The 18,378-nt window shown below is 45.8% G+C and overlaps 1 protein-coding gene across 1 annotated transcript in view; it reads right to left on the bottom strand.

Annotated features, from left to right (window-relative positions):
• pigs (phosphatidylinositol glycan anchor biosynthesis, class S) overlaps positions 1–18,378 on the bottom strand; it is a 46,828-nt gene that overhangs the window by 22,253 nt on the left and 6,197 nt on the right. The window contains exons 4-7 of the mRNA XM_055936892.1: positions 17,121–17,210; positions 16,911–17,002; positions 14,945–15,185; positions 7,620–7,877 (exon numbers count right to left, since the gene is read on the bottom strand). Of these exons, the coding sequence (XP_055792867.1) occupies positions 7,620–7,877; positions 14,945–15,185; positions 16,911–17,002; positions 17,121–17,210 (681 nt within the window). The remainder of the gene's footprint in view (positions 1–7,619; positions 7,878–14,944; positions 15,186–16,910; positions 17,003–17,120; positions 17,211–18,378) is intronic.

Below are 18,378 nucleotides of genomic sequence, written 5' to 3' on the forward strand. Positions count from 1 at the left end.
ATCCCACCAGGCCAGTGTAATGACACACTACCTATCCCACCAGTGTAATGACACACTATCTATCCCACCAGGCCAGTGTAATGACACACTACCCATCTCACCAGGCCAGTGTAATGACACACTACCCATCTCACCAGGCCAGTGTAATGACACACTACCCATCCCACCAGACCAGTGTAATGACACACTACCCATCCCACCAGACCAGTGTAATGACACACTAACCATCTCACCAGGCCAGTGTAATGACACACTATCTATCCCACCAGGCCAGTGTAATGACACACTATCTATCCCACCAGGCCAGTGTAATGACACACTACCTATCCCACCAGGCCAGTGTAATGACACACTATCTATCCCACCAGGCCAGTGTAATGACACACTATCTATCCCACCAGGCCAGTGTAATGACACACTACCCATCTCACCAGGCCAGTGTAATGACACACTATCTATCCCACCAGTGTAATGACACACTATCTATCCCACCAGTGTAATGACACACTACCCATCCCACCAGGCCAGTGTAATGACACACTACCCATCCCACCAGGCCAGTGTAATGACACACTACCCATCCCACCAGGCCAGTGTAATGACACACTACCCATCCCACCAGGCCAGTGTAATGACACACTATCTATCCCACCAGGCCAGTGTAATGACACACTACCCATCCCACCAGTGTAATGACACACTATCTATCCCACCAGGCCAGTGTAATGACACACTACCCATCCCACCAGTGTAATGACACACTACCCATCCCACCAGGCCAGTGTAATGACACACTACCCATCCCACCAGGCCAGTGTAATGACACACTATCTATCCCACCAGGCCAGTGTAATGACACACTACCCATCCCACCAGGCCAGTGAAATGACACACTATCTATCCCACCAGTGTAATGACACACTATCTATCCCACCAGGCCAGTGTAATGACACACTATCTATCCCACCAGGCCAGTGTAATGACACACTACCCATCCCACCAGTGTAATGACACACTATCTACCCCACCAGGCCAGTGTAATGACACACTATCTATCCCACCAGGCCAGTGTAATGACACACTATCTATCCCACCAGGCCAGTGTAATGACACACTATCTATCCCACCAGTGTAATGACACACTATCTATCCCACCAGGCCAGTGTAATGACACACTATCTATCCCACCAGGCCAGTGTAATGACACACTATCTATCCCACCAGTGTAATGACACACTATCTATCCCACCAGGCCAGTGTAATGACACACTATCTATCCCACCAGGCCAGTGTAATGACACACTATCTATCCCACCAGTGTAATGACACACTACCCATCTCACCAGTGTAATGACACACTATCTATCCCACCAGTGTAATGACACACTACCCATCCCACCAGGCCAGTGTAATGACACACTATCTATCCCACCAGTGTAATGACACACTACCCATCCCACCAGGCCAGTGTAATGACACACTACCCATCCCACCAGGCCAGTGTAATGACACACTATCTATCCCACCAGTGTAATGACACACTATCTATCCCACCAGTGTAATGACACACTATCTATCCCACCAGGCCAGTGTAATGACACACTATCTATCCCACCAGGCCAGTGTAATGACACACTATCTATCCCACCAGGCCAGTGTAATGACACACTATCTATCCCACCAGTGTAATGACACACTATCTATCCCACCAGTGTAATGACACACTACCCATCCCACCAGTGTAATGACACACTATCTATCCCACCAGTGTAATGACACACTATCTATCTCACCAGTGTAATGACACACTATCTATCCCACCAGTGTAATGACACACTATCTATCCCACCAGGCCAGTGTAATGACACACTATCTATCCCACCAGTGTAATGACACACTATCTATCCCACCAGGCCAGTGTAATGACACACTACCCATCTCACCAGTGTAATGACACACTATCTATCCCACCAGTGTAATGACACACTATCTATCCCACCAGGCCAGTGTAATGACACACTATCTATCCCACCAGTGTAATGACACACTATCTATCCCACCAGTGTAATGACACACTATCTATCCCACCAGTGTAATGACACACTATCTATCCCACCAGTGTAATGACACACTATCTATCCCACCAGTGTAATGACACACTATCTATCCCACCAGGCCAGTGTAATGACACACTATCTATCCCACCAGGCCAGTGTAATGACACACTATCTATCCCACCAGTGTAATGACACACTATCTATCCCACCAGGCCAGTGTAATGACACACTATCTATCCCACCAGTGTAATGACACACTACCCATCCCACCAGTGTAATGACACACTATCTATCCCACCAGGCCAGTGTAATGACACACTATCTATCCCACCAGTGTAATGACACACTACCCATCTCACCAGGCCAGTGTAATGACACACTATCTATCCCACCAGTGTAATGACACACTATCTATCCCACCAGTGTAATGACACACTATCTATCCCACCAGTGTAATGACACACTATCTATCTCACCAGGCCAGTGTAATGACACACTATCTATCCCACCAGGCCAGTGTAATGACACACTACCCATCCCACCAGGCCAGTGTAATGACACACTACCCATCTCACCAGGCCAGTGTAATGACACACTACCCATCTCACCAGGCCAGTGTAATGACACACTACCCATCCCACCAGACCAGTGTAATGACACACTACCCATCTCACCAGGCCAGTGTAATGACACACTAACCATCTCACCAGGCCAGTGTAATGACACACTATCTATCCCACCAGGCCAGTGTAATGACACACTATCTATCCCACCAGGCCAGTGTAATGACACACTACCTATCCCACCAGGCCAGTGTAATGACACACTATCTATCCCACCAGGCCAGTGTAATGACACACTACCCATCCCACCAGGCCAGTGTAATGACACACTATCTATCCCACCAGTGTAATGACACACTACCCATCCCACCAGTGTAATGACACACTATCTATCCCACCAGGCCAGTGTAATGACACACTACCTATCCCACCAGGCCAGTGTAATGACACACTATCTATCCCACCAGGCCAGTGTAATGACACACTACCCATCTCACCAGGCCAGTGTAATGACACACTATCTATCCCACCAGTGTAATGACACACTATCTATCCCACCAGGCCAGTGTAATGACACACTACCCATCCCACCAGGCCAGTGTAATGACACACTATCTATCCCACCAGGCCAGTGTAATGACACACTACCCATCCCACCAGGCCAGTGTAATGACACACTACCCATCCCACCAGGCCAGTGTAATGACACACTACCCATCCCACCAGGCCAGTGTAATGACACACTACCCATCCCACCAGGCCAGTGTAATGACACACTATCTATCCCACCAGTGTAATGACACACTACCCATCCCACCAGGCCAGTGTAATGACACACTATCTATCCCACCAGGCCAGTGTAATGACACACTACCCATCCCACCAGTGTAATGACACACTATCTATCCCACCAGGCCAGTGTAATGACACACTACCCATCCCACCAGTGTAATGACACACTACCCATCCCACCAGGCCAGTGTAATGACACACTACCCATCCCACCAGGCCAGTGTAATGACACACTATCTATCCCACCAGTGTAATGACACACTACCCATCCCACCAGGCCAGTGTAATGACACACTATCTATCCCACCAGGCCAGTGTAATGACACACTACCCATCCCACCAGGCCAGTGAAATGACACACTATCTATCCCACCAGGCCAGTGTAATGACACACTACCCATCTCACCAGGCCAGTGTAATGACACACTATCTATCCCACCAGGCCAGTGTAATGACACACTACCTATCCCACCAGTGTAATGACACACTATCTATCCCACCAGTGAAATGACACACTATCTATCCCACCAGGCCAGTGTAATGACACACTACCTATCCCACCAGTGTAATGACACACTATCTATCTCACCAGGCCAGTGTAATGACACACTACCTATCCCACCAGTGTAATGACACACTATCTATCCCACCAGGCCAGTGTAATGACACACTACCTATCCCACCAGTGTAATGACACACTATCTATCCCACCAGGCCAGTGTAATGACACACTATCTATCCCACCAGTGTAATGACACACTACCCATCCCACCAGTGTAATGACACACTATCTACCCCACCAGGCCAGTGTAATGACACACTACCCATCCCACCAGTGTAATGACACACTATCTATCCCACCAGTGTAATGACACACTACCCATCTCACCAGTGTAATGACACACTACCCATCCCACCAGTGTAATGACACACTACCCATCCCACCAGTGTAATGACACACTACCCATCCCACCAGTGTAATGACACACTATCTATCCCACCAGGCCAGTGTAATGACACACTACCCATCCCACCAGTGTAATGACACACTATCTATCCCACCAGTGTAATGACACACTATCCATCCCACCAGTGTAATGACACACTATCTATCCCACCAGGCCAGTGTAATGACACACTACCCATCTCACCAGTGTAATGACACACTACCCATCCCACCAGTGTAATGACACACTATCTATCCCACCAGACCAGTGTAATGACACACTATCTATCCCACCAGACCAGTGTAATGACACACTACCCATCCCACCAGGCCAGTGTAATGACACACTATCTATCCCACCAGGCCAGTGTAATGACACACTACCCATCCCACCAGGCCAGTGTAATGACACACTACCTATCCCACCAGGCCAGTGAAATGACACACTATCTATCCCACCAGTGTAATGACACACTATCTATCCCACCAGGCCAGTGTAATGACACACTATCTATCCCACCAGGCCAGTGTAATGACACACTATCTATCCCACCAGTGTAATGACACACTATCTATCCCACCAGGCCAGTGTAATGACACACTACCCATCCCACCAGACCAGTGTAATGACACACTACCCATCCCACCAGACCAGTGTAATGACACACTATCTATCCCACCAGGCCAGTGTAATGACACACTATCTATCTCACCAGGCCAGTGAAATGACACACTATCTATCCCACCAGGCCAGTGTAATGACACACTATCTATCTCACCAGGCCAGTGAAATGACACACTACCCATCCCACCAGACCAGGTCCTGAATGGTGTTCGTAGAAAGTGACTGAAAGTGCCTTCAAAAAGTATTCATACCCCTCGACTTATGTTGCGTTACAGCCTGAATTTAAATATATTGTTTTTCTCACATATCTACACAGAATACCCCATAATGACTACGGTAAGTGAAAACATTTTAGCAAATTTATGGAAAATGAAATAGAGAAATATCTCATTTTCACTGTATCCTTATGGGGTACTGTGTGTAGATGGGGTACTGTGTGTAGATGGGGTACTGTGTGTAGATGGGGTACTGTGTGTAGATGGGTTACTGTGTGTAGATGGGTTACTGTGTGTAGATGGGGTACTGTGTGTAGATGGGTTACTGTGTGTAGATGGGTTACTGTGTGTAGATGGGGTACTGTGTGTAGATGGGTTACTGTGTGTAGATGGGTTACTGTGTGTAGATGGGGTACTGTGTGTAGATGGGTTACTGTGTGTAGATGGGTTACTGTGTGTAGATGGGGTACTGTGTGTAGATGGGGTACTGTGTGTAGATGGGGTACTGTGTGTAGATGGGGTACTGTGTGTAGATGGGGTACTGTGTGTAGATGGGGTACTGTGTGTAGATGGGGTACTGTGTGTAGATGGGGTACTGTGTGTAGATGGGGTACTGTGTGTAGATGGGTTACTGTGTGTAGATGGGGTACTGTGTGTAGATGGGTTACTGTGTGTAGATGGGTTACTGTGTGTAGATGGGGTACTGTGTGTAGATGGGTTACTGTGTGTAGATGGGTTACTGTGTGTAGATGGGTTACTGTGTGTAGATGGGGTACTGTGTGTAGATGGGTTACTGTGTGTAGATGGGTTACTGTGTGTAGATGGGTTACTGTGTGTAGATGGGGTACTGTGTGTAGATGGGGTACTGTGTGTAGATGGGGTACTGTGTGTAGATGGGTTACTGTGTGTAGATGGGTTACTGTGTGTAGATGGGTTACTGTGTGTAGATGGGGTACTGTGTGTAGATGGGGTACTGTGTGTAGATGGGGTACTGTGTGTAGATGGGTTACTGTGTGTAGATGGGGTACTGTGTGTAGATGGGGTACTGTGTGTAGATGGGTTACTGTGTGTAGATGGGTTACTGTGTGTAGATGGGGTACTGTGTGTAGATGGGGTACTGTGTGTAGATGGGGTACTGTGTGTAGACGGGGTACTGTGTGTAGACGGGTTACTGTGTGTAGATGGGTTACTGTGTGTAGATGGGGTACTGTGTGTAGATGGGGTACTGTGTGTAGATGGGTTACTGTGTGTAGATGGGTTACTGTGTGTAGATGGGTTACTGTGTGTAGATGGGGTACTGTGTGTAGATGGGTTACTGTGTGTAGATGGGGTACTGTGTGTAGATGGGTTACTGTGTGTAGATGGGTTACTGTGTGTAGATGGGTTACTGTGTGTAGATGGGGTACTGTGTGTAGATGGGTTACTGTGTGTAGATGGGGTACTGTGTGTAGATGGGTTACTGTGTGTAGATGGGTTACTGTGTGTAGATGGGGTACTGTGTGTAGATGGGTTACTGTGTGTAGATGGGGTACTGTGTGTAGATGGGTTACTGTGTGTAGATGGGTTACTGTGTGTAGATGGGGTACTGTGTGTAGATGGGGTACTGTGTGTAGATGGGGTACTGTGTGTAGATGGGTTACTGTGTGTAGATGGGGTACTGTGTGTAGATGGGTTACTGTGTGTAGATGGGGTACTGTGTGTAGATGGGTTACTGTGTGTAGATGGGTTACTGTGTGTAGATGGGGTACTGTGTGTAGATGGGGTACTGTGTGTAGATGGGGTACTGTGTGTAGATGGGGTACTGTGTGTAGATGGGTTACTGTGTGTAGATGGGTTACTGTGTGTAGATGGGTTACTGTGTGTAGATGGGGTACTGTGTGTAGATGGGTTACTGTGTGTAGATGGGGTACTGTGTGTAGATGGGTTACTGTGTGTAGATGGGTTACTGTGTGTAGATGGGGTACTGTGTGTAGATGGGGTACTGTGTGTAGATGGGGTACTGTGTGTAGATGGGGTACTGTGTGTAGATGGGGTACTGTGTGTAGATGGGGTACTGTGTGTAGATGGGTTACTGTGTGTAGATGGGGTACTGTGTGTAGATGGGCGAGATGTTATTTGTGTTTCCATTTTCGATTCCATTTTCGATGGGGTATTGTGATGTCATTATGGGGTATTGTGATGTCATTATGGGGTATTGTGATGTCATTATGGGGTATTGTGATGTCATTATGGGGTATTGTGATGTCATTATGGGGTATTCTGTGTAGATTGATGAGGGAAAAAACGATGTAATCCATTTTAGAATAAGGCTGTAACGTAACAAAACGTGGATAAAGTCAAGGGGTCTGAATACTTTCTGAATGCACCGTACAAAGGGTTAGCTGTATGTGTGCGTATATACAAACGGGTGTGTGTTCTCACCCAGCCTGGCCTCTACGGGGTTAATGACGTGAGACAGGCTGTCAGCGTTGAGTGTGTAGGCGTTGAGGGAAGAGTCATAACGTGGGTTGACCCCTAGGACAGCGTAGTAGAGGATCTGTGAGTCCAGACTGAAGTCGGCCACCGGGGCCAGCTTAGACAGGAGAGGCTGGATATAACTCTGGACTGCCGCCTCTATGTCCCAGTGCAGATGGTGAGACACAGGGTCAGGGTTCAACAGGCTGAAGGTTATTTCATAACCTGCAGGGGGGAGAGAGAGAGAATGGAGAATCATTATACCATCTACACTACTGAGAATCATTATACCATCTACACTACTGAGAATCATTATACCATCTACACCCCTGAGAATCATTGTACCATCTACACCCCTGAGAATCATTGTACCATCTAAACCACTGAGAATCATTGAACCATCTACACCCCTGAGAATCATTGTACCATCTACACCCCTGAGAATCATTGTACCATCTAAACCACTGAGAATCATTGTACCATCTAAACCACTGAGAATCATTGTACCATCTAAACCCCTGAGAATCATTGTACCATCAACACCCCTGAGAATCATTGTACCATCCAAACCACTGAGAATCACTGTACCATCTACACCCCTGAGAATCATTGTACCATCTAAACCACTGAGAATCATTGTACCATCAACACCCCTGAGAATCATTGTACCATCAACACCCCTGAGAATCATTGTACCATCTAAACCACTGAGAATCATTGTACCATCTAAACCACTGAGAATCATTGTACCTTCTACACCACTGAGAATCACTGTACCATCTAAACCACTGAGAATCATTGTACCATCTAAACCACTGAGAATCATTGTACCATCTAAACCACTGAGAATCATTGTACCATCCAAACCACTGAGAATCACTGTACCATCTACACCCCTGAGAATCATTGTACCATCTAAACCACTGAGAATCATTGTACCATCAACACCCCTGAGAATCATTGTACCATCAACACCCCTGAGAATCATTGTACCATCTAAACCACTGAGAATCATTGTACCATCTAAACCACTGAGAATCATTGTACCTTCTACACCACTGAGAATCACTGTACCATCTAAACCACTGAGAATCATTGTACCATCTAAACCACTGAGAATCATTGTACCATCTAAACCACTGAGAATCATTGTACCATCTAAACCACTGAGAATCATTGAACCATCTACACCCCTGAGAATCATTGTACCATCTAAACCACTGAGAATCATTGTACCATCTAAACCCCTGAGAATCATTGTACCATCTAAAACACTGAGAATCATTGTACCATCTAAAACACTGAGAATCATTGTACCATCTAAAACACTGAGAATCATTGTACCATCTAAACCACTGAGAATCATTGTACCATCTAAACCACTGAGAATCATTGTACCATCTAAACCCCTGAGAATCATTGTACCATCTAAACCACTGAGAATCATTGTACCATCTAAACCACTGAGAATCATTGAACCATCTACACCCCTGAGAATCATTGTACCATCTACACCCCTGAGAATCATTGTACCATCTAAACCACTGAGAATCATTGTACCATCTAAACCACTGAGAATCATTGTACCATCTACACCCCTGAGAATCATTGTACCATCTACACCCCTGAGAATCAGTGTACCATCTACACCACTGAGAATCATTGTACCATCTAAACCACTGAGAATCATTGTACCCTCTACACCCCTGAGAATCATTGTACCCTCTACACCCCTGAGAATCATTGTACCATCTAAACCACTGAGAATCATTGTACCATCTAAACCACTGAGAATCATTGTACCATCTAAACCACTGAGAATCATTGTACCATCTACACCCCTGAGAATCATTGTACCATCTACACCCCTGAGAATCAGTGTACCATCTAAACCACTGAGAATCATTGTACCATCTAAACCACTGAGAATCATTGTACCATCTAAACCACTGAGAATCATTGTACCATCTAAACCACTGAGAATCATTGTACCATCTAAACCACTGAGAATCATTGTACCATCTAAACCACTGAGAATCATTGAACCATCTACACCCCTGAGAATCATTGTACCATCTACACCCCTGAGAATCATTGTACCATCTAAACCACTGAGAATCATTGTACCATCTAAACCACTGAGAATCATTGTACCATCTACACCCCTGAGAATCAGTGTACCATCTACACCCCTGAGAATCAGTGTACCATCTAAACCACTGAGAATCATTGTACCATCTAAACCACTGAGAATCATTGTACCATCTAAACCACTGAGAATCATTGTACCATCTACACCCCTGAGAATCATTGTACCATCTACACCCCTGAGAATCAGTGTACCATCTAAACCACTGAGAATCCTTGTACCATCTAAACCACTGAGAATCATGGAACCCTCTACACCCCTGAGAATCATGGTACCATCTACACCCCTGAGAATCATTGTACCATCTAAACCACTGAGAATCATTGTACCATCTAAACCACTGAGAATCATTGTACCATCTAAACCACTGAGAATCAATGTACCATCTAAACCACTGAGAATCATTGAACCATCTACACCCCTGAGAATCATTGTACCATCTACACCCCTGAGAATCATTGTACCATCTACACCCCTGAGAATCATTGTACCATCTAAACCCCTGAGAATCATTGTACCATCTAAACCCCTGAGAATCATTGTACCATCTAAACCCCTGAGAATCATTGTACCATCTAAACCCCTGAGAATCATTGTACCATCTAAACCCCTGAGAATCATTGTACCATCTAAACCACTGAGAATCATTGTACCATCTAAACCCCTGAGAATCATTGTACCATCTAAACCAACATCAACTGGGAGGAATCTTTGCCCACTCTTTCTTCCAGAACTGCTTCAACTGTGTGTTGTTTGAGGGCTTTCTTGCATGTACGGCCCACTTCAAGTCCCCCTCACCATTTCTGTAGGATTGAGATTTGGGCTTTGACTCGGCCATTCCATAACCCTCCATTTCCACAGGATTGGGATCTGGGCTTTGACTCGGCCATTCCATAACCCTCCGTTTCTACAGGATTGGGATCTGGGCTTTGACTCGGCCATTCCATAACCCTCCGTTTCTACAGGATTGGGATCTGGGCTTTGACTCGGCCATTACATAACCCTCCGTTTCCACAGGATTGGGATCTGGGCTTTGACTTGGCCATTCCATAACCCTCCGTTTCCACAGGATTGGGATCTGGGCTTTGACTCGGCCATTCCATAACCCTCCGTTTCTACAGGATTGAGATCTGGGCTTTGACTCGGCCATTCCATAACCCTCCGTTTCTTCTTTTTGAGCCATTCTGTTGTGGATTTGCTCCTGTGTTTTGGACCATTGTCCTGTTGCAAGATCCATTTTGGTTTCAGCTTTTTTGACAGATGTCCTCACATTCTCCTCCTGTATTCTCTGGTACAATGTGGATTGATGGTTGACTCAATGATGGCAAGCTGGCCAGGCCCTGAGGCAGCACACTCTATGGTTGGTGTGAGGTTCTTCTGTTCAAAAGGCAGTGTTTTGTTTTCAGCAAACATGACTTCTGGCATTGTGGCCAAACAACTCCACCTTTGACTCATCTGTCCAGAGCACATTGTTCTTCCCCCAGGTGTTGTCTGGCCAACTACAGTGTATTTCTATTCTGTTTTTGAGAGCAGAAGCTTCTTCCTTCCTGACCTCATGGAGGCCAAGTCTCTTTCTGATAGTTGACTCATGCAGTTCAACAGTGATTGTGGCAAGAGATGCCTGTAGATTCCTTGATGTTATCCTGGGGGTTCTTACGGATTTATTTCTTATCTTTCGGTCAGCTCTTGGGCTGAATTTGGTGGGACTTCCAGACTGCCAATGGTCTGGAATTTTCTCCATCTATAAATTATCACTCAGACACTGGAATGATTGACCTCAAAATTGCTTGGAAATGCCTCAAACTCCTACCAGACTCATGGGCCTCAACAATCTTCCTTCTGAGGGCCTCAGAGAGCTCTTTTGGTCTTGGCATAACGTGTTACCACACCTGTATGTTTAAGACCAAACCAGACCAGGTTTCTGATCTTCATGGAAGGCTGGACCCTACCAAACCAAACCAGGTTTCTGATCGTCATGGAAGGCTGGACCCTACCAAACCAGACCAGGTTTCTGATCTTCATGGAAGGCTGGACCCTACCAAACCAGACCAAGTTTCTGATCTTCATGGAAGGCTGGACCCTACCAAACCAGACCAGGTTTCTGATCTTCATGGAAGGCTGGACCCTACCAAACCAGACCAGGTTTCTGATCGTCATGGAAGGCTGGACCCTACCAAACCAGACCAGGTTTCTGATCTTCATGGAAGTCTGGACCTTACCAAACCAGACCAAGTTTCTGATCGTCATGGAAGGCTGGACCCTACCAAACCAAACCAAGTGTCTGATCTTCATGGAAGTCTGGACCCTACCAAACCAGACCAGGTTTCTGATCTTCATGGAAGGCTGGACCCTACCAAACCAGACCAAGTTTCTGATCGTCATGGAAGGCTGGACCCTACCAAACCAGACCAGGTTTCTGATCTTCATGGAAGGCTGGACCCTACCAAACCAGACCAAGTTTCTGATCGTCATGGAAGGCTGGACCCTACCAAACCAGACCAGGTTTCTGATCTTCATGGAAGACTGGACCCTACCAAACCAGACCAGGTTTCTGATCTTCATGGAAGGCTGGACCCTACCAAACCAGACCAAGTTTCCGATCTTCATGGAAACCAGACGAGGTTTCTGATCTTCATGGAAGGCTGGACCCTACCAAACCAGACCAAGTTTCCGATCTTCATGGAAGACTGGACCCTACCAAACCAGACCAAGTTTCTGATCTTCATGGAAGGCTGGACCCTACCAAACCAGACCAAGTTTCCGATCTTCATGGAAGGCTGGACCCTACCAAACCAGACCAAGTGTCTGATCTTCATGGAAGGCTGGACCCTACCAAACCAGACCAAGTTTCTGATCTTCATGGAAGGCTGGACCCTACCAAACCAGACTAAGTGTCTGATCTTCATGGAAGGCTGGACCCTACCAAACCAGACCAGGTTTCTGATCTTCATGGAAGGCTGGACCCTACCAAACCAGACCAGGTTTCTGATCTTCATGGAAGGCTGGACCCTACCAAACCAGACCAGGTTTCTGATCTTCATGGAAGGCTGGACCCTACCAAACCAGACCAAGTTTCTGATCGTCATGGAAGGCTGGACCCTACCAAACCAGACCAGGTTTCTGATCTTCATGGAAGGCTGGACCCTACCAAACCAGACCAAGTTTCTGATCGCCATGGAAGGCTGGACCCTACCAAACCAGACCAAGTTTCTGATCGTCATGGAAGGCTGGACCCTACCAAACCAGACCAGGTTTCTGATCTTCATGGGAGGCTGGACCCTACCAAACCAGACCAGGTTTCTGATCTTCATGGAAGGCTGGACCCTACCAAACCAGACCAGATTTCTGATCGTCATGGAAGGCTGGACCCTACCAAACCAGACCAGGTTTCTGATCTTCATGGAAGGCTGGACCCTACCAAACCAGACCAGGTTTCTGATCTTCATGGAAGGCTGGACCCTACCAAACCAGACCAAGTTTCCGATCTTCATGGAAGACTGGACCCTACCAAACCAGACCAAGTTTCTGATCTTCATGGAAGGCTGGACCCTACCAAACCAGACCAAGTTTCTGATCTTCATGGAAGGCTGGACCCTACCAAACCAGACCAAGTGTCTGATCTTCATGGAAGGCTGGACCCTACCAAACCAGACCAAGTTTCTGATCTTCATGGAAGGCTGGACCCTACCAAACCAGACTAAGTGTCTGATCTTCATGGAAGGCTGGACCCTACCAAACCAGACCAGGTTTCTGATCTTCATGGAAGGCTGGACCCTACCAAACCAGACCAAGTTTCTGATCTTCATGGAAGGCTGGACCCTACCAAACCAGACCAGGTTTCTGATCTTCATGGGAGGCTGGACCCTACCAAACCAGACCAGGTTTCTGATCGTCATGGAAGGCTGGACCCTACCAAACCAGACCAGGTTTCTGATCTTCATGGGAGGCTGGACCCTACCAAACCAGACCAGGTTTCTGATCTTCATGGAAGGCTGGACCCTACCAAACCAGACCAGATTTCTGATCGTCATGGAAGGCTGGACCCTACCAAACCAGACCAGGTTTCTGATCTTCATGGAAGGCTGGACCCTACCAAACCAGACCAAGTTTCTGATCTTCATGGAAGGCTGGACCCTACCAAACCAGACCAGGTTTCTGATCTTCATGGAAGGCTGGACCCTACCAAACCAGACCAGGTTTCTGATCATCATGGAAGGCTGGACCCTACCAAACCAGACCAAGTTTCTGATCTTCATGGAAGGCTGGACCCTACCAAACCAGACCAGGTTTCTGATCTTCATGGAAGGCTGGACCCTACCAAACCAGACCAGGTTTCTGATCTTCATGGAAGGCTGGACCCTACCAAACCAGACCAGGTTTCTGATCTTCATGGAAGGCTGGACCCTACCAAGTTGCTCTCTAATGATTCCCAAGCATCACCTGTTTTGGTGCACCTGATTCTCTAGTCATGTGATGGAATGATAAAAGTAGGGGTGTACCAAGGTTTCCGTGGACGATAAAATAAATGAAAAGTCTATTGCTACACAATAATTAGCCTCGAATTAACTTGTGTTTGGGCGGACCGGTTTTGGAGAAAGAATCCCCTCTCGACGGGCACACTGGAAACGGATAATCAACACAGTTCTGCCCAGTCGGACAAGTTAGCTGAAGTCCCTTATGAGGACTTCCTCTCTTCTGTGTGAGTTATAATAGAAACACACAGGACACGAATGTCCCAGCAGCTAGAGGATTTATTATCCTACGAAGTTGGAGCACATCAACTAACCTGGACTAACCTGGACTAGGGTTAACTAGGGGTTAGGACTAACCTGGACTAGGACTAACTAGGGGTTAGGACTAACCTGGACTAGGACTAACTAGGGGTTAGGACTAACCTGGACTAGGACTAACTAGGGGTTAGGACTAACCTGGACTAGGGTTAAGACTAACCTGGACTAGGGTTAACTAGGGGTTAAGACTAACCTGGACTAGGGTTAACTAGGGGTTAGGACTAACTTGGACTAGGGTTAACTAGGGGTTAGGACTAACTAGGGGTTAGGACTAACCTGGACTAGGGTTAAGACTAACCTGGACTAGGGTTAGGACTAACCTGGACTAGGGTTAACTAGGGGTTAGGACTAACCTGGGCTGGACTTGAAGGCTCTCATGCTGTCGGCCAGACCCTCCCTGCTACTGTAGTCGAGGCGGACGCGGTCGCTAAGGGCAGCGGTGATGTCACTGTGGCTGAATGACATGACCTTGAGAACCTGTTGTACCTGGGTCTCCAGGTGAGCTAGCACCTCCTTCAGGCCGACGCCCACTCTCATTGGCCTACCCGCACGCAGCAACGCCGTCCGCCTCTGACCCACGTACACACTGACACCCTGGAACAAGAATTATAAGAATTTGTTCTTAACTGACTTGCCTAGTTAAATAAAACGTAAAAAAATAATAATAATTAAAACCACATCATATTATATTTACAGGACCAGTCAAAAGTTTGGACACACCTCATTCTAGGGTTTTTCTTTATTTTTATATTGTAGAATAATAGTGAAGACATCAAAACTATGAAATAACACATATGGAATCATGTAGTAACCAACAAAGTGTTAAACAAATCAAAATATATTTTATATTTGAGATTCTTCAAAGTAGCCACCCTTTGCCTTGATGACAGCTTTGTACACTCTTGGCATTTTCTCAACCAGCTTCATGAGGAATGCTTTTCCAATAGTCTTGAAGGAGTTCCCACATATGCTGAGCACTTGTTGGCTGCATTTCCTTCACTCTGCGGTCCGACTCATCCCAAACCATCTCAATTGGGTTGAGGTCGGGTGATTGTGGAGGCCAGGTCATCTGATGCAGCACTCCATCACTCTCCTTCTTGGTCAATAGCTCCTACACAGCCTGGAGGTGTGTTTTGGGTCATTGTCCTGTTGAAAAACAACTGATAGTCCCACTAACTGCAAACCAGATGAGATGGCGTATCGCTGCAGAATGCTGTGGTAGCCATGCTGCTTAAGTGTGCCTCAGACCAAAGGACAGATTTCCACCAGTCTAATGTCCATTGCTTGTGTTTCTTGGGCCAAACAAGTCTCTTCTTCTTATTGGTGTCCTTTAGTAGTGGTTTCTTTGCAGCAATTCGACCATGAAGGCCTGATTCACACGGTCTCCTCTGAACAGTTGATGTTGAGATGTGTCTGTTACTTGAACTCTCTGAAGCATTTATTTGGGCTGCAAGTTCTGAGGCTGGTAACTCTAATGAACTTATCCTCTGCAGCAGAGGTAACTCTGGGTCTTCCTTTCCATTCTGAGGCTGGTAACTCTAATGAACGTATCCTTTGCAGCAGAGGTAACTCTGGGTCTTCCTTTCCAATCTGAGGCTGGTAACTCTAATGAACTTATCCTCTGCAGCTGAGGTAACTCTGGGTCTTCCTTTCCTGTCCTCATGAGAGACAGTTTCATCATAGCACTTGATGGTTTTTGCGACTGCACTTGAAGAAACTTTCAAAGTTCTTGAAATGTTCCGGATTGACTGACCTTCATGTCTTAAAGTAATGATGGACTGTCGTTTCTCTTTGCTTATTTCAGCTGTTCTTTCCATAATATGGACTTGGTCTTTAACCAAATAGGGCTATCTTCTGTATACCACCCCTACATTGTCACAACACAACTGATTGGCTGAAATTCATTAACGAAAGAAATTCCACAAATTAACTTTTAACAAGGCACACCTACTAAATGAAATGCATTCCAGGTGAGAGAATTCCAAGAGTGTGCAAAACTGTCATCAAGGAGGCAAAGGGTGGCTACTTTGAAGAATCTCAAATATAAAACAATTTTTTGGTCACTACGTGTTATTTCATAGTTTTGATGTCTTCACTATAATTCTACAATGTAGAAAATAGTAAAAATAAAAGAAAAACCATAGAATGAGTAGGTGTCCAAACTGTTGACTGGTACTGTATATAAAACACACGCAATATTATAGACAAACACACATTCAAGATAATCAATATTATAGACAAACACACATTCAAGATAATCAATATTATAGACAAACACACATTCAAGATAATCAATATTACGTGTATTTGTGTTCTCACCTCAGGTAGCAGTGTGGAGGATTCTGGGACAACATAGATGACCACGGAGCCACAGGGGCTCTCACTGAGCAGATGAAGAGATTGATCAGCCTCTGGGGGACCGAGAGAGCGAGAGGAGTGTGAGGAGAGAGAGAGATGATAAATAATGACAGTTTCCATTCTCGATCTGAAGAAACGACACCCAGCTGATAGGCTGAGGCAGCCACTGACCTGCAGCCGTGGGCTGGTTCAGGGCATCTTCCTCCATGATGGTAGCTGTCCTGTATCTAGTCTCATACCTGTAACTCAACCCTGTGGTCTCTGGAGGAGAGGGGGGAGGATATGGGAGAGGGGAGGCGAGAGAGAGAGAGACAGAGGGAAAGGAGGGAGGAGAGGGGGGAAGATATGGGAAAGAGGGGAGGCAAGGGAGAGAGAGACAGAGGGAAAGGAGGGAGGGAGTGAGGGAGAGAGTAATGAGAGGGAGGAGAGAGAGAGCGATGTTAATATTCAGTGGTGCTGACCCCATTTTGATTGTTTGGTTGAGCGGCTGTTGGTTGACTGAGATTTCTTTAGTCAGGCAGTAGCAAAAAAAAATATGATGCACAAGACACCTGTCTGATTGCTGCATGTCATTATCATTAGTAGACTTAGTATAGAACCACCAGGTCATTATCATTAGTAGACTTAGTATAGAACCACCATGTCATTATCATTATTAGACTTAGTATAGAACCACCAGGTCATTATCATTAGTAGACTTAGTATAGAACCACCAGGTCATTATCATTAGTAGACTTAGTATAGAACCACCAGGTCATTATCATTAGTAGACTTAGTATAGAACCACCAGGTCATTATCATTAGTAGACTCTGTATAGCAGCCTTATATAACCACCAGGTCATTATCATTAGTAGACTTAGTATAGAACCACCAGGTCATTATCATTAGTAGACTTAGTATAGAACCACCATGTCATTATCATTAGTAGACTTAGTATAGAACCACCAGGTCATTATCATTAGTAGACTTAGTATAGAACCACCAGGTCATTATCATTAGTAGACTTAGTATAGAACCACCATGTCATTATCATTAGTAGACTTAGTATAGAACCACCAGGTCATTATCATTAGTAGACTTAGTATAGAACCACCATGTCATTATCATTAGTAGACTTAGTATAGAACCACCAGGTCATTATCATTAGTAGACTTAGTATAGAACCACCAGGTCATTATCATTAGTAGACTTAGTATAGAACCACCATGTCATTATCATTAGTAGACTTAGTATAGAACCACCATGTCATTATCATTATTAGACTTAGTATAGAACCACCAGGTCATTATCATTAGTAGACTTAGTATAGAACCACCAGGTCATTATCATTAGTAGACTTAGTATAGAACCACCATGTCATTATCATTAGTAGACTTAGTATAGAACCACCAGGTCATTATCATTAGTAGACTTAGTATAGAACCACCA

The sequence above is a fragment of the Salvelinus fontinalis genome, chromosome 10 (genome assembly GCF_029448725.1).
Source record: "Salvelinus fontinalis isolate EN_2023a chromosome 10, ASM2944872v1, whole genome shotgun sequence".
NCBI classification, from domain to species: domain Eukaryota; kingdom Metazoa; phylum Chordata; class Actinopteri; order Salmoniformes; family Salmonidae; genus Salvelinus; species Salvelinus fontinalis.